The sequence below is a fragment of the Pleurodeles waltl genome, chromosome 1_2, assembly GCF_031143425.1.
Source record: "Pleurodeles waltl isolate 20211129_DDA chromosome 1_2, aPleWal1.hap1.20221129, whole genome shotgun sequence".
In the NCBI taxonomy this organism is placed as follows: domain Eukaryota; kingdom Metazoa; phylum Chordata; class Amphibia; order Caudata; family Salamandridae; genus Pleurodeles; species Pleurodeles waltl.
In genome coordinates, this window is record NC_090437.1 from 1,127,807,648 (window position 1) to 1,127,831,435 (window position 23,788).

General features: G+C 41.0%; 1 protein-coding gene across 4 annotated transcripts in view; it reads right to left on the reverse strand.

The window, feature by feature from the left end:
• Nucleotides 1–4,385: 4,385 nt before the first annotated feature.
• Nucleotides 4,386–23,788, reverse strand: part of LOC138248763 (uncharacterized) — a 132,764-nt gene continuing 113,361 nt past the window's right edge. Inside the window, exons 3-5 of one of the 4 annotated variants that reach the window (XM_069202650.1) lie at nt 8,318–8,422; nt 7,548–7,620; nt 4,386–7,172 (exon numbers count right to left, since the gene is read on the reverse strand). In XM_069202650.1, the coding sequence (XP_069058751.1) occupies nt 5,755–7,161 (1,407 nt within the window). In that variant the 5' untranslated portion in view covers nt 7,162–7,172; nt 7,548–7,620; nt 8,318–8,422 and the 3' untranslated portion in view covers nt 4,386–5,754. The other 3 variants (XM_069202642.1, XM_069202668.1, XM_069202660.1) reach the window with 3 other exon arrangements.

A 23,788-nucleotide genomic window follows, 5' to 3' on the forward strand; every position in this document is an offset into this window, starting at 1 on the left:
GGATAGGACAAAACATGTGTCGGCTGAAGTCTACATCCATAGGCTGAGAATTTACAAAGTTTGAACCTCTGAGATTTGAAATCACTTTGGAATGAGATTGGATATGAATTGCTATGTGTTTTCAAAATTGCTTACATTTATGTATTTGTATAAGACTATGTATTTATGAACGTGTATATTTATAAAGTAGATACGATATATATGTTATGATTGTGAGCATTTACAGTATTTTTATATATAAACCAGTAAAGATAATAAGCACTTCAAAACTATAAACCCATATGTTTTTGTTATTGATTACTTATTATATTCCCCTCTAGATCTGTGCATTTTATACAATAATTTATTTGGCCATAACAATCATCCTTTACAGTTAGATGTTTAATAATTGAGTTATGGTGTGCTCCACTATTCTTTTGTTTTGTGACTAACTGGTTTGGCCATTTGATTCCAGTATATACACATGTTGGCAACTGATGTATTATAGTGTATGAGCACTACAAATACATACAATTTGAACTGAGAATTTGAGGAATGTGCAGCTAAATAGAGTCACTGTTGCCTTTTGTGCTTCAATGCAAAGTGACGTCAGCTCCGCAAAGCCTCATCGCACAGCTTCTCAGAACTGACTCTAGACCGTGCGAAACCTTGCAAAGCAACTCCACGCAGACCGAGCAACAGGATTTCGGGTACTGTGTTCAGCGGGGAAAAGAAAGTCCCTGTAGACGGCCTGCGTTCCATCGCAATTGGTCTGAACTTATGATTTTGTCCCAGTTCAGAGTCTGAACATAACCACAGTTGGCGCTTTGCTCTTCTGTGCGGTATTTTCACCTAAATCATTAAGACTGCTTTTCTCAGGATCTACTTATTGGATTTTGGTCCTGTTTTATTTATTAAATTAAGCTTTATTTTTCTAGTCTGGCGTAGATCATTTTTGTGTGGTGTTTTCACTGTTTTACTGTTTGATGTGTTGCACAAATACTTAACACATTGACTCTTAAGTTAAGCCTACTGCTCTGTGCCAAGCTACCAGAGGGTGCACACAGGTTAACTTGCAGTGTGTATCTAAATTACCATGAATATAATTTTGGATACTGCTTAGACAGGATGTATATTTCTCCTAACCAGAAACCCAATTTCTAACAGAGATAACAGCAGTGGGATAGAGCTTGTGTTTGTCCAGTGCCTTTTGGTAATTTGGTGTACATTACTACCCATATCTTAAGACCATTACGAGTTTTACATTTGCTGTTTTCTATCAATTGGTAATTTTTCTAAATTTGACTCCTGTTTCATCTTCATCACCTTGGGACTCTTTGTTGATACATGTGTGACAGTTGTACGAATGTTCATAGATCTCAGCTACCTAGCAAACTACACTGGAAGTGAGCTGAAGGATTTCTGCAAGGAGAGGGGGCAGAATGTGGTCAAAATAGACCTATGAGGAAGCCAGGAGACTGCAAGCAACAACAGAGGAGAACCCTGAGCTGAGGGGAGGACCCCCCCTTCATATAGCCTAAACACATCTGCCTAAAATCAAACCTCAAGCACTTTTCCTTGACCATGGTCTCCCAATTGCTACTGCAAATGAATGGCCGGACACCACCCAGAACTTAGAGGGGAAGTCCTTGAGCACTTATATGTAGAACCTATGTGTTTGAAAAGGCTTCTGAAACACCTTTTGTATTTACATGTGGGGTGTTCCTGGTCCAATGGTGGCTCAGGGGAGGTGATTTCCTTTGATATTCACAGTTGAGACGTGAAGTTGTAGGACAGTAAAGAGTTTCAGTCAACTGAAACAGGGAACCAGCAGTTTGAGTTTTCAGTTAATAGGCCTATGTCTAACTTTGGGGAAACAGCATTTTCAACGCAGGGTAAACAATGTAGGACCTGAACAATGCAGACTGAACAACGGGTAAGTCTGAACAACATATGTTTTTTTTCACGCATGCATTTACAACGTAATTGCCTGTACAACACATGCCTGAACCACGCTTTTTTTGTTAACTATATATGAGTTTAATGTTTGATAATTGTTTTTCTGCATTTTATATGTATAGATATAAATATATATCTGCATACATTTTTATATGTATGTATTGGTGTTAAATGTTTTATGATATATATATATATATATATATATATATATATATATATATATATATTATTTACCAAATGCTACTAACATAATGCCGAACTCCTTTTAATGAACAGGTGCTCTTTTGGTAGCAATGGCTACCACACAGTTAATTGTCAAACAATGCTTCTCACAAACCTTCTAGAGCACTACCACGGGTTTACAGACATGTTTCGGCTTCTCACCTTTTTCACTGCCGGTTAAAACAAACTCATGTCACATTTCAGGTTTAAATGCACAATAAGTTATTCTCATTGGAGGGTAATTCATAGTTATCAACGACAGACCAATGTTGCTGCATTACCTATACAGGCACCGCCATCATTACATGTAGAAAAGTTCACTTTAATATGAATGCATAGGGGCTCATTTTCTTGAAGTAGATGTTTTTTCCTTTTTGTAATTACAAGCCGAGTTCGTGCCTTTGAAATGTGCGCGCTGGATATTTTTGTAACATTCAACGCCAGTCAATCGTCAAGCAGAGGTGCTTACTCCTGTAAAGTTCCGGTTTGTACCCTTGTATTCTACTTGTAATGATGGCGGTGCCTTAATAGGTAATGCAGAGACATTAGTCTGTCATTGATTACCATGAATTACCATCCAAAGAGAATAACTTCTTGTACATTTAAACCTGAAATGTGATATCAGTTTGTTTTAACCGGCATTGGAAAAAGGCGAGAAGCCGAAATGTGCCTGTGGTTATTAAAGCTGTTTGTGAAAACTGTGTAGTGCTCTAGAAGCTTCGCGAGGAGCATTGTTTGAATATATATATATATATATATATATATATATATATATATATATATATATATATATATATATATACATACACACATACACACATTTTTTATAGTATGGCACGGTAATGGGAGGGGAAGTTTATTAATTCTAATGTATTTTTTAATTTCCCAAGTATCAATTTATCAAATTCATAAAGGTATTTCAATGTAAATTTAGAAATGTAATAAGTTATTTATTAAAAAAACATAGTAAGCTTTCTTTTAGGGGCGGGATGCAAGGGATACAGGGGTTATGGGAGGGGAAGTGTATTAATACTCAGGTATTGATTTTAATATTTGAGTAGGAATGATTAAAAGGTGAAAAATATTTAGAATCAATTTTAAAATTATTCAGAATTAATTTTTATAAAATCCTGTAACACCCTCATTTAGGGATGGGATGCTAGGGATAGAAAGGTTATGGGTGGGGACGTGTTTTAATACTCAACTGATAATTTTAGTACTTGATTATTAATTTTTAAGCAGCAGAAAAGTATTTGAAATTTATTTTTAAGATTTTACTGATTTTATTTATTTATTTTTTAACTCCTTTGACACCCTCCTTTAAGGACTGGATGCAAAGGATACAAAGGCTCTGGGATGGTAAGTTCTTTAATACTCTGGTAACAATTTAAATACTTTAGTAGTAATTTTTAAATACCATGGAAGTAATTGCAATTTATTATTACAGTTTACTGCTTTACTTTAAATGTAAAAAAAAAAAACTGTTATGCCCTCTTATAGGGACGGGATGCAATGGATAGAGAGGTTATGGGTAGTGGAGTCTTAATACTCAAGTCATAATTTTAAGCTTTGAGTAATCATTTTTAAAATCCAGAAAATTATATGCATTTTGCTATTAAATATTTCATGATTTACTTTTTTGAAAAATTTGTAAGGATGCTAGGGGTATAGAGGTTATAGGTGGGGGAGTCAGGCATTAATTTTCAAACCCTAGTATTAATTTTTAAAAAGGCAGAAAAGTATTCATATTTAATTATTTAAAAAATCTCTGAATTAATTGTAAAAAGAAATCCTGTAACACCTTCTTTAGGGACGGGATGTTAGGGATAAAGGGGTTATGTGTGGGCGAGGGATTTAAAACTCAGGTATTAGTTTTAATGCCCGAGTATTAATTTTAAAAATAGTAATGTATTTAACACGTATTTTATTAATTAAGGAAGACATTTTGTGGGTTCTGTAATATTTTTCTTTGTAGATGGGATGCAAGTTTATACTGGATATGAATACTCGTATTTATTTTAATACATGTGTTAACATTTGTAATATTTTAGAACCTCTAGGTTGTTAGGAAAAGGGGTACAATGAATGTTAATTGATAAAAATAGTAAAACATGTTTTATAAATTTTACTATAATATAAAAAAAAATGAACATAGGTAGATATTTTATTTCTAGCCCACAACTATGAGAAAAATAAACACAATTTTTTTAATTTAATAATTTATTATAAATATAATACAGAAACATTTTAAGAAACAGTTTAAATACACTTCAATTTTTGAAAATATTTATGCATTTTTCAAAAATGTTTTGCATGCTTTTAAAAATACTTGTGTACTTTCCCCCAGTTTTCTATTGGCTTCAATGGAGAAAATGGTCCTTCTTCTATTTCCACAGCTTTCCATTACGTACATGGTTGCACGTTTGTTTTCACAGTTGGTGGAGCATCACGGTGAGTATCGGAAGCATGGGAGAGCTCTTTTCAGGTAAACACAATCTATTTTTTAATTCAAAGTAAATGGTTGGCAATCTCCATTGTAACGGAAGATGTGGGACGTAGTTATATGGTAAATAAGGTTAATATTACGGTTTTGTTTCATTTTAAGCATGTTTTCATTACTGTAAATGTTTTCACATGCCTACGTCGGGGAAGTTGCTTTTTTTGGGAAATATTTTAAAATGGTGCTTTTAAAAACATAAAATATCACCATTTAAAATAATGTTGTAAAAAAAAAAAAAAAAAAGAAAACTCATTTTGAAAACGTTTTCTGTTGAATTAGTATCTGGATGGTAGTTTAAAAAAAAACATTTTTTAAAAAGCTAGAAAAAGACCACGTGGGTCATTCCTGGCTATGAAGTTCTTTTTCCCTTTAAAGCCATTTTTTTCCACTGTTTTGAATACGTTGCATATATTTCATAAATGAAAATGGGTATATCAATTTTAATGAAGAAGTGTATTTCAGCAATTTTTCTTTCTTTTGAGGACTATGGGCCAGATGTAGCAAACAGTTTTGCCCATTCTGTGTCTATGGGAAAATGTGTTCGTACATATGGCCCTTAGTTCTCTACTTATATGCTTTGAGTGGTTGCCTATTGTGTTATTTTTTATTTTTTTTGGGGGGTGGGGGGTTATAGTCAAATTACATGTAATCACCATTTTTTAGACAGATAGGATACTGTCAAACTGTGTCAAACTATTTTTTTTCCACCGCAATGAGTAAATAGTGGAATTTTGAAGTTAAGTACTTGTCTTGAAAAGAATATTTATATTATACTTGCATTGTTTTATCTCTAAATCTGTTAATGGGCTTACTGAAAAATGTTTTCTAAAGTTTTGTAGGTTTTTTGCCCCATATCATTCATAAGTTTTTCAATTTTCCATTTCAGGAATGGATACTTTGGACTGATGAAGACTCATGGTGATGTGTGGATTTAAACGTCACCATGGGTGAAAAAACAGAAGACAGCTCCAGGTAGAATTCTTAAATTTTCTTTTTTTTTTTTGTAAAAAAAAAAACAAAAATTGCAAAAATATACATTGAATTGATGTAAGATTTAGAAACTGGCAAGTAATGCTGGTAGTGTTTAGTAAGGGTTAGAAATGTAGTATGTAAGCAAGACTTTCAAGGTAGTCTAAAGGTACCATCAACGAAAATTGTTGCACTTTTCCCAGTAGTCTTTCTGACATATCTTTGCTTTTTTTTGATACTTTTGGGTTTGGGCTACCCGACAGTAATTGTGCAAGCCTCATTTCTTGGTAACTTTGTTCCTTTTTCAAAATTTCCATGAAATCATACAGGTTAGGATGGCGTTTGCCAATAGCTTTGTTAAAGGAATTGTGCCATCCTTCAATGGCATTGTTAGTTTTTGCACCACCTTCTAAACATGTTGTGTAGCAGTTCCACCATTCCATGTGAAATCTTGGCTTCCTCCTGCGTCTCGACCTGCTTAGGTGCCCGATCCATGTTTCTTCAAAGTAATTTAGTAGTTGTGCCAATTTATCTTTGTTTTGGATAAAAAATTCAGATTCTGTAATTGCAGTGTAGAATTCATCTATTCTATCAGGTGGTACAAAACATAACGCAGTTAATTTTCTTAATTCAAATTGAAGTTTACTGCTTGACAAATACTCCTCAACCAAGGATGAATTCTGAATTTTGCTCCAACATGCCTGAGAAAAGTGAAAGAAGCATCCTTGTATTTGGGTGTCTGGGAATAATGTGGTTATTGTGTTAATCATTGTCAATTCAAAATCAAGTATTACTTTTCTAGGACTTTTATTCATGGTTTTTTCTTTGATTACGGTTAAAAACTCTGTGTAAGTTGAAGAATCTTTGTCAGGGAGTAAGGCATACACTAGTGGGATCGTTGTATTACTTTTGTTGGCATGAATAGTATATATGTGGGTGAATGGATGGGGGGTTGATTTAAAAGTGCCATCCATCATCCAAACTGGACTACTCTCTAGGATAACTAAGTTATGTTTAGTACTAAAAATTAATATTCTTTTTTGAGGGTTTTCATTATCATACATGAGGAAAGGTTCATTTGAGAAAGTTACAGTTAATTTAGGGGGAATGTTAATATCTACATAGGTTTGGGGTGCAACTCGGTGGGGATTACTTGCCAGTTTTTCTCTTTGGATCATTCTTCGAAGGTTGGGTATGGAGGGCATGCTACTAGCAACATGTGCAGGAATATTTTGTACTACCTCTCTTAAGAGTGATTCACTGGAGGAGTGTGCAAGAAGCTTAATTTGTTGTACATTTTCACGTACTTCTATTTCCATTGCAGAGGCAGAGTGGTTATGCTCTGTTGTCCTAACAACAGTATTTTCCAGAGTAACCGCTCTGCCTGTGCAATGGGAAGAATAATACTGCACACACCTCCAATGACTCCGGGGTTCACCCAATTTCTCTTTACAATAGAGATAGCCACTATATTTAAGAAGCTTGTTTCCTGTTCGGGATCTAACATAAGTTGCTTCTCGTTGGGCCGCCATTGTTGCTAATTCTGTTAAAGAAAAGAGAAAAAAAATGTTTACTTATTTGTCATAAAAAAAATTGTAGCGATCATGCGTGTTTTGTTGCCATACTTATATTTTTTCTAGCCTGTGGAGAAAGGGAACAGTTAAAAGCCTGTTGCAAAAATACATTTTGAGTTGTGTTATTTTTCTTGGTTGTGTTTTCACACCGTGGTTTGTGGACTCAGTCAGTCAAAATATCTTTATTCGGTCTAAATTTATACCATAAAAGTACAATAAAAACAATGTTTGAGGATATGTTACATTTCTACATGGCAAGAGAGAAATGCAATGTTAATACACAAGATTGAGAATCATTGGAGGTCATTTTGTTTAGAAAATCATTCTTTTTTCTATGAACTTACTCTACAGCATAGAAGCTTTGTTGTGAGATTAGTAGATCTTTGGATTCGATATTTTAGTTTTGCACAGGAAGATCTGCAACGGTCAATTCAAAATAATAAGAATTAGTACTGTTTCAGTACATTCTTTGTCGCTTGAAGCCTCAATCACTGTACAGCCCTGCTGTGAGGTAAATACCTGGTAGTCTACGAGTAGTTATTTTGCCCCCCCTCCCCCAATCACTGTTCACAACCTGCCCTGAGGTACGTACTTGGTGGAGTCAGAATAGTAATTTTGCTCCCCAGTCACAGTCCAGCACCTGCCCTGAAGTAAGTACCTGGCAAAGTGAGAATAGTAATTTAGCCCCTCAGTCACTGTCCAGCACCTAGCTCAGAGATAAGTAACCAGTGGAGTGAGAATAGTAATTTAGTCCCCCAGTCACTGCCCAGCACCTGCCCTGAGGTAAGTACTCAGTGGAATATGGATAGTTATTTTGCCCCACCACTCACTGTCCAGCACCTGCCCTGAGGTAGGTACCTGGAGCAGTGAGAATAGTCATTTTGCCCCCCAGTCACTGTCAAGCACCTGCCCTGAGTTCAGTACCCACAGGGTAGGAATACGTCATGTTGTTCACTGTTGAGAAAAAAAGATTTACTTATATTTTTGTACCCTGTAGAGAAAGGGGCAGTTAAACAGCCAGTTGCAAAAATATATTTTATGTTGTATTATTTTATTTGGTTCTGTTTTTACTCTGCAGTTTGAGGTCTTGAATTTCAATTCTTGATTTAGTTACCTGATATTGATGTACTACTTGGTTTCTCTGATGTATGGAGTATTTGATTCTTTCCGTTGAAAATTGCGAGATGAAGGAGCCGATAGTACTTGATATGTTAAATTTCTACATGACAAGTAAGAAACGCAACGTTAATGCATGAGACTGGAAATCATTGCTTGACCATTTTGTTTCTAAAAACATATTTTTTACTTATACAATTATTTTGTAGTATAGAAGGGTTAATATAAAATAATAAGAATTAATACTGCTTCACTATATTCTTTGTCACCTGAAGAATCAGTCATTCTACAGCACCTGCCTCAGATGTAAGTACCTGGTGGAGTACGAATAGTAATTTTGACCTCCAGTCACTGTCCAACACCTGCCCTGAGGTAAGTACCCAGTGAAGTAAGAAGAGTAATTTTGCCCCCAAGTCAATGTCCAGCACCTGCCCTGAGGTAAGTACCTGGCAGAGTGAGAAGAGTAATTTAGCCCCTTAGTCACTGTCCAGCACATGCCTTAGAGATAAGTATCCGGCGGAGTGAGAATAGTAACTTAGCCCCCCAGTCACTGTCCAGCAACTTCCCTAAGGAATGCACCCGGTGGAGTGAGAGTGGTAATTTTGCTCGAGTCACTGTCCACAACTGACCCCCAGGTAAGTACATGCCAGAGTAGGAATAGTAATTTTGCCCCCAATCACTGTCCAGCACCTGCCCTGAAGTAAGTACCTAGAGGAGTAGGAATAGTAATTTTGCCTACCGGTCACCTGTCCTGAGGTAAGTTCCCACTGGACTCCTACCAGTCATTTTGCCCCCAGTCACTCATCATTATTGTTAAACTTATCCTCCGTTTGCTGCTTTATATGGAAACTGAGGTTATTTATTCTTTTTATTATTTACCTTTAATTGTTGACATGTTGTATACTGAATAATGAGTCATCTCATAAGTAATTTATTTAACCCTGAAAAAAATATATAAATAGTAGATTCCTTTTTCTTTAATTAAGATTTATTTGCTTGTGATGAAATATTCATATTTATTTAACTTTTGTGTCGCTAGATGGCACTATTCTCCACAGAATGAATGTCTCCTCTTTCTGTTCCAAAATGCAGGTCTTGTGAGAAAGGTATTCAGGTGGTCATTACGAGTCTGGCGGTCCGTGGACCACCATGGTGGAGGTGGTGGTCGCACTGCGAGGCCCCACAGGCGCGGGCCACCATATTATGAGTACGGGGATGAAACCAACAGAACACAGCCAAGTCGCCGCCTGAACCGCCACTGCGGAGGGACCGATCAAGGTGGGCGGTGAGGCCGTTTCCCGCAACCCTATTATGAGGCTGCAAACCGCCACGATTTCCAGGGTGGTCGGACCGCCACGAATAGTCTGGCGGAAACAAAGCACATAAAAGGGAACTCTCACCTTCAGGAACACAAGCATGTCCGCAGGCGCCACGGCATACGAATTGCAAGTCTTCCCAATGCTCCTGCTGGTCATTGAACTCCAGGACCAGCAACGAAGACAAGAACCATAAGTATACCCACCTAAGCACACACTGGAGGGAACGACATTAGTACACACACAACACACACACACACCCAGCACGGCAAGCCACGGCCACACACGCGCAAACACCCGTACCAACACACACACGTGCCAAATCGCATAGTTACGACACATACATGTGGAAGGAAAGCCAGAACAATGTTGACTCCATCAACACCAATGGTGCAGATATAATAATTAACTTAAAACAAATAAATTAACTGTGTACAATGAGGCCCAAGGGCCAGTCCAAAATATCCATTGTGCCCCAATAACACAGGGCACAGAATGAGGCCCCCAATTTGACTCCTGACTGCAAACTGCTGGCCTCCACTGGGCAGGGACATCAATGGGGCATGCAGGAACCTTAGGGGTTGGGGGGGTGTAAGGGTTTGGAGGGGGGTCCTTAGGTTTGGAAGCGGGGGGGTCCTTGGATTTGGAAGGGGGGGGGTCCTTGGGTTTGGGGAGGGTGTGTGTGGCCTTAGACTTTGATTTTGGGGGAGTGGGCTTAGGAGGGGTGACTGTGGACCTGGGTGGGGGTGTATGCATTAAGTGGGGAGCGGCATGGGTACCACAGGGGGAGGACTGGGATGTGGAAGGCAAGGGTGTGGGAAGAGTAACAGGGTGCTTTGGTGGTGTGGGTTTTCAGGGTCTAGGTCATCTGTAGGGAACAGGAAAATTCTCACAAGAATCATTTTTGGGGGGCACAGGGACAGTCATGGCAGAGAGGTATGGGAGTGGAGGAAGAGTGAGTGGTTGAGAGGTGTGTATGGGGAGGTGATTTGGGTGTAGGTGCATGCATGGATGCCATGTGTGTGCTGTGTGACTGTTGGGTGGTGGGTGACTGAGGGTGTTTAAATGTAGTGGGAGAAGGGAGGGGAGGAGATGCAGGGAGATGGCATGGGGGAATGTGTCAGTGAATGTTGTGGTGCGGTCTGCAGGTAGAGTGGGTGTGCTGCATGTAGGGGTCTTGACAGTCGTGCTGAGTGCACATGTGGTGTATGAGGTGCATGTATGCAGGTCTGATATTGTGGTGACTGTGGCAGTGAGGGCACTTATGGCAGGATGTGGGACTGATGAGGTGGTGACTGCAGGTGTGAGTGGTGTAGTACCTGTGAGGGGGAAGGTGGTGGGGGAGTTGGTGTAGGGAGTGGATGCTGACATGTCTGCATTTTAATGCTGTGTGTCTGCGCATGGCGGTGGTGGCGTATGTGGTGCCTATGTTTGTCCTTGCGTACCGTGTTTGTTGATGTGGATGCATGTGGGTCAGAATATGTGCTTTGGATGGGTGAGGGGAGAGGGATGTGGGATTGGGAACAGTTAGCTGGAGGGGGGACGGAAGAAGGGACACTGGCTGCCGTCAATCAGGAGGCCAGAGCCTGAAACGATCTCTGCAGGCCATTCAGGGCAAAGTGAATGCCTTCAAGGGATGCATTGGTCTACTGCATCTACGATGCCAGTCCCTGGTTGGCATTCACAATGGTTGACCTTCTCACAGAGATGGACCTCAGGAGGTCAATAGCCTCCTCACTGAGGGCAGCAGAGCTGACTTGACTGGGGAAGGGTTAGAAGTGCCTGTGGCAAAGGAGATGCCTACCCTCTTGGGTGAGCGGGAAAAGGCAACTGGATGGGAAGCTACAGGGCGGTCGGTGCTGGAAAGGGGGGTGGCGTTCAAGGACGGTGCTGGGTGGTCCTAGATGGGTCCGCCACCGAAGGAGGAATCTGAGGTTGGTGTTGTTGATCCAGTCTCAAAACGTGGCACTTCCAATTGTCCCACTGGTCCCCTCTGCTCCGCTGGAATCAGCCTTTTGGGTCTTGTGGGCTGCAGCTAGCCCACTCGCCGGTGCCCCTTCTTCCACAGATGATGCCGATGTACACAAGGACAGAGGGGTGGGGGGGGGGGGGGGGGAGAAGAGAGAGAAAGAGAGAGAGAGAGAGATGGGTCAATGCCAGCACAACAGTCACAGAGTAATATCACCATCTGCTGCCATGACATAGCACGCCATGCCGTCATCTATACATGCTACAACAGTGGGACACCATTGGGGAAACTACAGCTATGCTGATGTGAAATTCTAACGGTGGTACAATTGCACTCATGTACTTGAGGTGTGTCATACTAGTCATACTTGCACAGTACTTGCCAACTACGCATGGCTGTTTGGGAAAACAATTTCTGTACTCCTGAATCCACTGAATCCTGCATGGGTAGGTAGCATGCCTACTAAGCCATGGACAATTAGCACAGTGACATCTTGGACCACTCTGCCTCACTACACATACAGTACATGGCAGCAGACTGAGGACTCACTTATCTCCCATGGTACAGTGGTAGGCAAATACAGATGAGAATGCCCTGACACCTCACGTGTACTGATGTTGGCAGGATTTGGGTTCCCAAACTTGGATGAGGGTGACCACACAAATAACACATTGGAAGTAATTGCCCTCATAAGTCACTGTCTGCATGCATGGTATGGGCACACTTCTGTGACACCAATCCTGCCTGGGTGGTTGATACCCATAGTGGACAGGCATCTTCCTAGTACCTACACTACAGCTTCCCACTAGTACTCAACCCAAACCCACCTAAGCAACACATTAACAAGGTGAGAGTGTGTACTTACCCACTTGTGGCTGCTGTGCTGCCCTCAAGTGCCCATCCACCTCAGAGTAGGCCACTGCCAAAATACGGGCCATTAGGGGGGGGGGGGGGTCAGGGTCCGACGGGCACCCCTCCCTCGTTGGGAGGACGTCCCCAGCTGGGCCTTCGCGGTCTTCATGGTTCAGCGTCTCAGGTCCTCCCACTTCTTTCTGTAGTGGGTGCTCTGCCGAGCATGGACCCCCGGGGTCCACACTTGCTTGGCAATGCCATGCCAAATGCCCTTCTTCTGATGGGCACTGACATGCATGGGTGACACATACAGAAGGACAAAGTTATGTAGGGTGGCATCTCAGGGACAGCAGTGGACAGCACACATCTCATGTCCACACTCATGTCTTCATCCCACTTACGCTCAGACTCCTCATACATCTCCGTGCATTCACTCTATCTGCCACGTCGCAAAGCCTTTCATCCCCATACACATCACTATCAGACAGGACGGTGACATAAGACCCACCTGCTGCTCTGGTGCCCCATACAACTGTCCATACAGGGGTAGGACCCCGTCCACAAGCTTCTCCAGCTCCTCTTGAGTGAAGGCTGGGGCCCTATCCCCTGCAGTTTACTGCATCTTGGCTACCAGAATCAGAATACAGCAGCACACGCAGTGGAGGTCTTGTGTGCAGGAGTGTCAGAACTCAAGTGAACACTGCCACATGAAATGGCGGTCATGGCCGCCGCGGACATCACCGTCACCGCAGATCACCATTGGCTCCAGTCTGCCATGTTAACCATTGAGGAGCTGCACAGCGGTTGCAACCTCATATAAGCATGACGTCTAATGCCGCCGGTATAAGGTCACTTCCATCTGTCCCGTGCATGCAGGACAGGCGGCTGACATTTTACATCTATTTGGGGCCATTTTTCCATGGGGCCCTCTCGGCACAGCACCTGCCCTGAGTGAGTCTGGAGAGGGGGGGGGCCTCCATGTCCTTTGCAGGGGGGGGCCCTCCAGTTTTATTATTCCCTTGACTGCCACAGTAGTTGCTAAACAAAACTACTTTGTGTGTCAATATGCTCCTTGTGGAAGAGCAGAATGCAATCACTCACAGCAAAGCCAGCTGACAGAGAGAGAAATAGAACTTCAATAAAAACAAAATGTCTTTGCTAACGCCAGACCTAATTAGGGGCCCAATTCCTAAAGAAAGTCACAAAAGTGCACCATTGATAGATGTCTTTGAATTAGTGGCTGTCATGAATTCACAAGAGCTTTCAGAAGTAGACCATGAAATCGTATTCCTAGTAAATATTTATGAACTGTATTTTAGCACAAGCAAATATTAATATGTAGATTTGCTCATGTGAAAATCTATTGCGCGTTTACAAGTTCACTTCCCCTCCAACTACTTTTTTTCTCAACTCTGGAATAACTTCTACTTCTGCCAGGGTCAGAAGTACATTTCCAACCTGTCTCATTATGGGAAAAGATCAGAGAAAAGCTGGTGAAAAACCTTAAAACATGCCAAGTTAGTAGGTTTGCAGACTCAAAGGCATTTCAGCCTTGGAACTATTGCTGCCTGTTTTCTCCAGCCCCAGTATGTAGATCTGCGGAAAAGTGGCAAAATAAAAAAACTGCTGTAGCAGGGATTGAAATTGCAAGTATCCAGGCCCTGCTATAGTAGTAGCCCTGGCATAATCAGAGAGCTCTTACATGAGATTGCTGCCATAATTTGCCACCACACTACATGGCACCTAAGGGACATGTAGATATTTTTGCAGGACAAGTAGATTTAGGAAACAACCTGTCCCATGGACAAGAAGATATTTTGTTAAATTACACACCCCTGTCAAGTCCTTAGAGAACCTTGGAAAGCAGGATGTAGTAAGCAGAGTCCAGTCCTTTCACTCCCAAGACAGAAGAAGCAACCGAAAGCCAGCAAAGCAAAGCAACGGGCACAGTGGAAGCTCCTCCTACAGCATCAAGCTCTTCTCCCTGGCAGAATTTCTTCAGTCCAGAAATGTTCTGACGTTGTGGTCTAATTTCTGCCTTTGAAGTAGGCAAACTTCAAAGGAAAGTCTTTGTAGTGCACAAGACCCTGCCTCTTCCTGTCCTGGCCCCAGACACGCCAGTGGGTTGGAGATTGTTCTGTGTAAGGACAGGCACAGCCCTATTCTATTCAGGTGCATGTGTCAGCTCCTCCGTCCTCTCTAACCCAGGAAGTCCCATCACGATATGCAAGGCACCTCAGATCCCTTTGTCTCACTGTCTAGAGAGAATTCACAGACAGCCCAACTGTTTTACTGATCCAGAGGAGTATTCCACAGCCAGGCAGAGGCACAGAATGGTTATCAAGAAAATGCCTACTTTCTAAAAGTGGCATTTTCAAAGAGTCAATTTAAAAACCACCTTCACCAAAAGATGTATTTTGAGTTCAAAGACCCCAAACTCCAAATCTCTATCTGCCCCCAATGGGAAATTACACTCAAGATATTTCAAGGCAATCCCCATGTTAACCTATGGGTGAGATAGACTTTACATTAGTGAAAATAAAATTTAGCAGTATTTCACTATCAGGACACGTAAAACACAGCAGTACATGTACTACCTTTAAATACACTCTACCCTGCCCATGGGGCAGCCTAGGGCCTACAGTAGAGGTGACTTACATGTAGTAAAAGGGAATGTCTGGGCCTGTCAAGTGGGTACACCTGCAAGGTTGAACTGGCAGTTCCAAAATGCCGAAACACTGAAGTAGCAGGTCTGAGGCATGTTTACAGGGCTACTCATGTGGGTGGCACATTCAGTGCTACAGGCCCACTAGTAGCATTTGATTTACAGGCCCTAGGCACCTCTAGTGCACTTCACTAGGGACTTACTAGTGAATCAAATAAGCCAATTACCAATACAATTTAGACAGAGAGCACTTTCACTTTAGCACTGGTCAGCAGTGCTAAAATGCCCAGAGTCCTAAAGCCAGTAAAAAGGTTTTTTTAGCAAAGGACCAAAAACAAGAGGTCAGAAGCCAAAAAGACAAGGGAAACCCTACAGAAAGGGCCATTTCCAACAGGCTTCCTGTGCCGACAATATCTACTAGTCGAGAAGTGTTCTTACAGGTGTGCGTTGTTGATATGGTGGCATTGTTCCCCTTAGTACCCTTTGTCAGAGAAACGTGTGAACCTTGAGTCTTATTGGCAATCTCTGCATTCTGTACGTTTCCTACATGGACCTTTTTACGTCTTTGACACTTTTTGCATCTGAAATTTAGTCTCCAGCGCTTAGAACATAGAAAAAAAGGCCAACCATTGTGTCACCGCTGGCCATATCCTTGTGCTGTATGAAGTCCATGAAAGAACAATGGGAATTGGCTCATAATCTCAGATTGAACACAGAGGTTGCAATGAGAGATGTTAATCCCATATCATCCACTGTGGCAAAACTGCGCAGAGATGCACTAGACGAGTTTCCTTGTTGAACATGAATGGTGGCTCATACAGACGTTTTCTGTTGCATTATTGCTGTGCTTTTTTCGCTTAGCTTTGTAGCAGTTTATAAGCTGACCGGGTGTATACTTTCGTGTTTGAAGGAGTAACGCGTGGCACAGGTAAGAGATTGTTGTAATTTTTTACTGTCATTATATTAATTGATGCCCTACTGTGGATGATGAAGGATATGGGGTGACCGTTTACCTTTAATGTAATGCTGGGACAGTATGCGAAAAAAGTTTGGCGCTTTGTCTGTTGAGTTGCTTTTGAACTTCGGTCTTCTTCACAGGCAGCAAGACCCACATGAGCATGCTGTCTTTTGGTGGAAATCAGCACACACCTCATCTTTGCTGGTTCTCAACAGTGATGTTGAAGATCCTTTGTGTTCCTTGATGACTTTTCATTTTGCCTAGTTTCCACTTTTCATAGTTGATGTAGCTTGTCATTCTGCTCATTTCTCTGCTCTCACGGCCATCAGCATTTTCTTTAGACTGGGTGTCTCTCTTTACATGTGCCTTCGAAAAGAATCTGAACGGCAGCCAACAAGGTTTCTGAGGCACATGGTTTCTTCATTGGAAAAGTCACAGAACTTGAAATGTTTAATAAGTGTGGCAAGTCTTTCAACAAACGTATCCATCATTTCACCAGCCTGTTTGTCCTACTTGGCTGAAGATATGCCTTTCATGATCAACATTCCACATTAGATTGAACTTGGCTTCTAGTGCTTCTTTCACCTTTCGGTGTGATGTTACATCAGTTTGTGAAACTTTCTTTAGCATTTCTTTCACTTAATCACCTGCAAGTTTTTTCAAACATTTGATCATTTTCATATCATCTTCCTCCTCTAACGTATCTATGAAGTCAGCAAATATTTCAATCCACGCAGTCCATCTGGCCATCAATGTTCTGTTTGTTGGCTGTGTCGAACGATAGTGGTTGCTCCAAGAATAGGGCTGCGTTGTATTTTACGCTCCCTTCTGCCGCTGTTGCATTAGCATGTAATGTCCAACAGACTCTGCTGTGCAGGGTGGCTCCGATAACTTCTGCAAGCATCAGTTCGATTGTAAGGCCTGCATCACAGTATACTTCAATCGCCCCTGAATGCGAGTACGCTCCCCGTTTCTTGTCCCTTGTTGATGTTATGGTTGTTTTTGTACTTCGTATGAATAGTTGCTCTGTGCTCAGGGTGCAGTGTCTTCACTGACAGCCTCACTGGCAGAATTGGTAGGCATTTTAAATATGCTCCTCTACAGGGCCTTTGATTGCTTCTGCGGTTGTGTAAAAGCTGGAGCAGGGCTTTGACTCCACATTTACCGGTCGTAGACTGCTTTGCATTGATTCTGGACACACACGGCAAGCACTAGCAGTTTGCAATACTACTGCAATCTTTATGGGAGAGTAGTCTTGTTTTTCACTGGCTCGAAATCCCCTACTTGTCACCAATTGCAGCCTCTTCCCCAGCCCGGTTGATCATGTCTTTATTCTCGAACATCCATTCACACACACACACACCATTATGTCATTTTTCCCAGAACCACACCCGGACACCTCCTCGCATATCACATGGTTCCAGTTCAGACTACGCACAGAGCCACAAGGGACGTATTCCTCATAGCATTAATATGCTACAACACGCACACGTCTGGTTTCAGATGAACCCATTTGGGGGATCAGAGTTTTTTCTGTATATTAACTAAAAAACAATACCATTGACTGAGATATTACGTTCATTCATTGTTTCTACTTGAAGTAATTTGCTGATTATGTAACCTACTGATTTAGCTAGGAATTGTTGTCCCTTATACTTGAGATTGACCCTGAATATAGGTGGTTATTACAAGGGCAGTCCCAGTGTCTTTCACATCAAGTATAACCCACGCCTATCTTTCTTTGTTTTGATGTAAAATCTGTGAATAAACAGTATGATTGTTTCACATAGGTACACCCCATACATCCTTTACATCACTGCGTTGTATGTATGAGACGTACCTCAGAAGAGGTGGCTGGTGACATCCACCTGACGTGTCCTCCTTCAGCTGCTCTAACAGCATTTAGATCTGTGTGTGCATGTCGAACGAAGGGGTAAATCATCATCTTCAAAGTCATCATCAACTTAGTCTCTTGGGAGACCTCTCCTCATTACAATGTTGTGCAGTAAAGCACAACATGTTATATTTTTGCATGAGGTTTTAGGTAAATACTACAGTACTCCCCACAGTTTGTTTATGCAATGAAATCTGCCTTTCAGCAACCTAAGGTACTTTCCAACACAGACCATGGTTGTCTATTTCAATGCTGTGCCTCCTCTCTCTTGCTGAGTGTGGATGCAGGTGTGGCATCAGGATTCAGGGCCAAAATTTCATAAGCCCTGCCACCCACAAGAGGTACTTGATGTAGGGATATTTCACATTAAGTAGGTAGACACTTGTTAATAAACTTACAGGCACCCATGTCGAAGATCTCCTCTGGCAAGATGGTGAAGCAACGCACAATTCCTAAACATATAAGTATTGTGCATACATGCTATTGTATGGTGCAAAGTCAGTAATTGTGCATCAGAATTGCTTACACTAGTTTGTTTAGGGAATACTGTTTTACTTTTCCTATACGGTATTCTCTGTCTTATGGTGGATATATCAACAGATAAGTCCATCTATGCAGACTATTACTATTGGGAATTGTGCTATGTGATTAAAAACCCACCATGTACCTGAGCTAAGAGGGCAACTAGGAATGACATGAATGCCCCGGAAAGAGCACTTTGGGAAATGCACTCTGCAACAGCTACTAGGCTCTGGGGACTGCCTGGTGACCACAGGCGTAAGGATCAGACCTGCTTATGAGTGGGAATGACAAGGCTCTGGTGAGTGGATCTATGCAATACATGGCCCAGTCCCTCAAACAGGGTGGAATATAGTCTACCTTCTAAATCTGTACTTTAATGTATCTCCTTCTCTTCATTATCAAACGGAGTATCTTCTCCTTTCTTCTCCTCCTCCTCTGCCCCTTTCTCAATATTAACATTCTCTTCACATAGTATGGAGGGCTGCCGCTTTGGCTGTATGACATTCCTCGGCTCCTTTCAGTTTTCACCTGATTATCACCACCCCCCCCACTTGGTGGTAAGTTTGCGCATTCAAACAGCCCATTCTGCAATGAACCATAATTTGCAAATTGTTTATGTTAAGGTTAGCATCTGCTGTTCTCATATTGGGATTTACAATTTAGTAACTTATTTCAATTCCAATTTGATATGGATTGGTGTGGTGTGCCGTTTTGCAATCGCAAATTGTCAGTTCAGCTTGCCCTCAGTATTTTCTTACAGGCCCATGTATAAAAAAGCATTTGAAAGAAAAGCTATTGTTTAGGTCACAAACAGCATACAGGCCCCATTCTATGAAATGGTATAGGCCACTGAAAGCCGAAATATGTTTAGAGACCATACATGCTTAAGCTTCAAACAGCAAATGTATTTCTAAGATTTAACAAATCTTGCAGGAATGTATCTCCAACAGCAGAACTATCCTGTGGATTAAAGAGATTGTAGAGGCGAATGTCCGAACTTAAGAACTAACTGTTTGATTGCACAGACCTCAGATTATTAGGCTTCAAAAGGGAAAGCAATTATTTAGCGTCATGTTGGATTCAACCTTTTATAAAGGAGACAACGCAAGGTAAATTCAACTAATCATTAATAAATGGCTATACTCTCACTTTACAGGTTGCATACAATTTAGAAACTGCAAACTTTGGTACACAATGAGGCTTTAGAAACATGTCTGCCTTTGATAATGCTTATAAGGAGGGAAGTGTTTCCATAAAACCTTTGATACCACCAATTGGGCATGAACCAATAATGTTAGTGGACAGTGCTTCACTATCCTCTGCCTGGACCCTCCTAGCTCCTGTGAAATTGGTGCTGGTAAGAGTTAAAAAAACAAAAATCACTACAGCTGTCATGCTGTGCTTATTTTGAGAGAAGCAGCTTGCGGCCTCCCAAGATGTTCTATTTTGTGCCTACTGTGTGTGGACGTGTCCAGCCTTATATCTTTTTTGATCATTTATTTGTAAGGTGACACGTACAGGAAAACCATCAATTATCCTTAAAGGCCGACACAAATTGGTGGACTCCGACAGGAGTGAGATACCATCCTAGAAGCCAATATCAATAAGATCAAATCAATAAACATCACTTTCAATATTGGAGTCAGTAAGTTATACGCACAATGACGTATGTGGCCATGAATCACCTAAGATCACCTAAATCAAAAGCAAGACCAATGGATAAAAGTACAGAACAATACAAGATGACCAAATCTTCAAAAGACTCTTAGCCTAGAAAGGATATTTATCATTAAAGATTCAAGCACCATCATGGAGAATAACACAAATAACAGATGAATGACAGAATACATTTAATGATCGCAGATGAATTAATTACCATCAATTTATATGAAACAGTCCAATTTAGAATTTGACATCCTTAACTATTACTTTAATTTGATGAACATGTTTGAGCTTCATGCACAAAGAAAAGAAGACTATTATTTTGGAAAACATCTATGGCGCTAACTAAAAACAGTGGTTACGTTTCTAAAGAGAAAACATAAAAATCTGCACACTCGGTAATACCTCTCCTGAATGGATCAGCAAACAGCGATGTCTTCATCAGTTGAACATCTGGTCGTCTTCGTTGGACAATGACATAATAGGGAACAGTTCAGTATAGTTTGGGCTTAATGCATCAGACCTGTCAGAATCCCTCCTCTGACGACTATGTGTTGTCACAAAATATACTTTATTAATACTTTTATTAATACTTGTGAGTCAGTTTAAAATTTAGTTTGTCTAAAATATCTATTGGGTCTCCAGTTTTCAGTTTCTCTAATCAAAGTTCCTCCTTCTCATCTTTTCTAGTTTAATTTCATTCCTCTTCCTTTTTCACCCTTTGTCTTATCAGTATGTACAGATTGTCAAGTATGATTATACAGATGACACATACAACCACAATTAATAATGGTTTCAATACCCTGACCAAGATCACCTAGTCAATTTTTCACTTTAGTAACACCTTTACCAATATTTCCCCCTGGTTCTTTCACATCTTTTAAGTCTGAATTTGAATCTGTCAGGTTCTTAAATAAAATTTTGAATTGCTTTCCTATTGTTAGGTATGTATGTTCAACAATGTTTCACTTTCAGCATCCAGCAGACTGTGCCTTCCTTTGCTAAAAGCATATCCAACGCAAGTCTGTTCTGGAGAACCACAGAACGGACCGCAGTCATTTCAGTATCCATTGCGATTACATCTCAGTTCACATATTATCCACAATAGTAGACAACTTTATAATTTTCATGGCATTCAGAACAATTCCTACAGAATTAATAATTACGCCAAATATATCCCCAATTATTTCAGAATAGGTTGCTCTTTATGATGTTGGTCTTTGCAATTCATTCGAGTTATGTGTGTAATTTATACTGGAAATCTGGTAACTCTTCTGGAATTCAACTCCTAAATAACAAGTCCCATACTATCCCCTTGGGAGACAAAAATAAGCATTCTTTCCACGGATGTAACATACCCCAGGAATCGCAGGATCTTGTCCATTTTCCATAAAGTCCCATATATTCTTAAAAAGAAATACATGTCTAAACTCACTTGTTCCCACAAACTAAGTATCGGTTCTGTATCGAGGTCTATATAAGCAAAGTTTTCCTACATGTTGAAAATCGAAAGCAAGCATAATCATTTCTAAATGTGTTCTTCACTAACCATTTCTCTATTTTCTCTATCAATGCCTTTCTCCTGTCATCTGTTTGATCTAGAAAAGATTTTTCTATTGGCCAAAGCAAGCATGTCATATTATTGTGGTGTACATAAGCAGTACCAAATGTTAGTTTAGGCTCAAATAAACCTCCCACAACATCAATATTTCTTTTTTTATCTACATTACTCAAATGTTGGATAACCGGAACAAAAGAAAACACAAGATCAAAGTTAGAGTAGAAATATTGTATGTACTCTTGGTTATAGAGCCTTTTTAGTAAAAGAATACAATTAATTCCATACGTTAAAGTAATTCCTTCCTGCACTGATGAAGGATTCTGTGTGCAAACATACCATTCTTTCATATTCATTGTCTCAACATATTCATACAGCAAGTGATAGAAAACATTAGAAAAAAGATCTCCCTAAGAGTCGCAAATAGTTCCCCATCCCTGTTAAATTTTGCTAACTTCGAAAGTGTAGTAGTCTCTGAAGATGGTGTATAATTGTTTCAGCTTTGCTAGAAACACTCTTGCTCACAATCAATAACAAACATACTAGCACACTGTTAGAAATGGGGTCTCTAGTTGGCAGAGGTATACACCCTTGTCCAAGTAGGGACCACAATCCTAGTCAGGGTGAGACACACAAACCAAATTATCCTGTGCCCACCCTCGGGTAGCTTGGCGCTGATAAGTCAGGCGTAACTTAGCAGGCAATATGTAAAGTATTTGTGCAATAAAATCATACAGTAACAGTGAAAACACCACAAAAATACGCAACAAAGATTTATAAAAACAGATAATATTTATCTGAATAAAATAAGGTTAAAGTGACAAAGATCCAATAAGCAAAAGTTGAAATATCACTTTAAAAAGGTTTAAAAGAGTCTTAATCCTTAGAAATAAACAGTTGTCTCTTTGTAACAGTACCTGGTATGCATCAAAAATAATGATGCACGGAGACTGCAGAGAAGGAGATGCATGGAAAACGAGGGTGTTGCGTCGCATTTTCTGACCCTAACTTCTGCAAGGACTTTGCGTCGTTTTTCGGTGCAGTCTTGGTTCCTCACTGCGGTGCAGGGATATTTTGACGCCCAGGGACGATGCGGGGAAAATCCTTGATGCGCTGGAAGGAGGCACGGGAGCTGCGTCGATCCAGTAGGTGATGAGTCGAATTTTCCGACACAAGGCAGGCGCTGCATCGAATTTCTAGTTGGGAAATTGGGGCTGCGTCATTCCGGTCAGATGTGCTGCGATTTCTTGCTCGTAATGCAGGCTTTGCGTTGATTTCAGCTGCTGGTGCGTCGATTTCCGACGCACAAGGAGTTTCCTGAAGAGATGAAGTCTTTTTGGCCCTGAGGCTTCAGAAAACAGAAGGCAATCCAAGCCCTTGGAGAGCACTTCAGGGGAAGGCAGAGTCCTTCTCAGCAAAGTCAGAGGCCAGCAGGGCAACAACAGGGCAGCAGTCCTTCTCAGCAAAGCAGTCCAGATGAGTGCTTTGGGCAGTCAGGCAGCTCCTCTGACAGGGTGCATGTGTAGGTCCAGAAGTGTCTGGTTTTGTGGGTCAGAGACCCAGTTTATACACACAAAAATGCATCTGAAGTGAGGGAGACATCAAATAGTGGCTTTGAGGTGCACCGTTAAGTTCAGCCCTGTCTGCCAGGATCCCAGTAGGGAGTTTAGCAGTCCATTGTGCGGGGGCAGGCCACTGGCCTTTGAAATATAAGTGTCAGGCCCTCCACCCTTTCAGCCCAGGAAGACCCATTCAATATGCAGATGAATGCAGGTGTGACTGAGTGTCCTGTGTTTGTGGTTATCTGGGTGAAATGCACAAGGGATCTGTCCACCTGCACAGACCAGACGTTGATTGGAGACAGGCTCTAAGGCACAGATGGTTTCAAGTGCAGAGAAATGCTCACTTTCTAAAAGTGGCATTTTTAAAATAGTAATATAAAGTCCAACCTCACCAACAAGCAGGATTTTCAATTACCATTCTGGCCATACTAAATATGACCTGGTTACCCCTTTCAGATCAGAAAGGAGCAGGCCTCACAGTAGTGGAAAACGAACTGGAGTTTTTCACTAC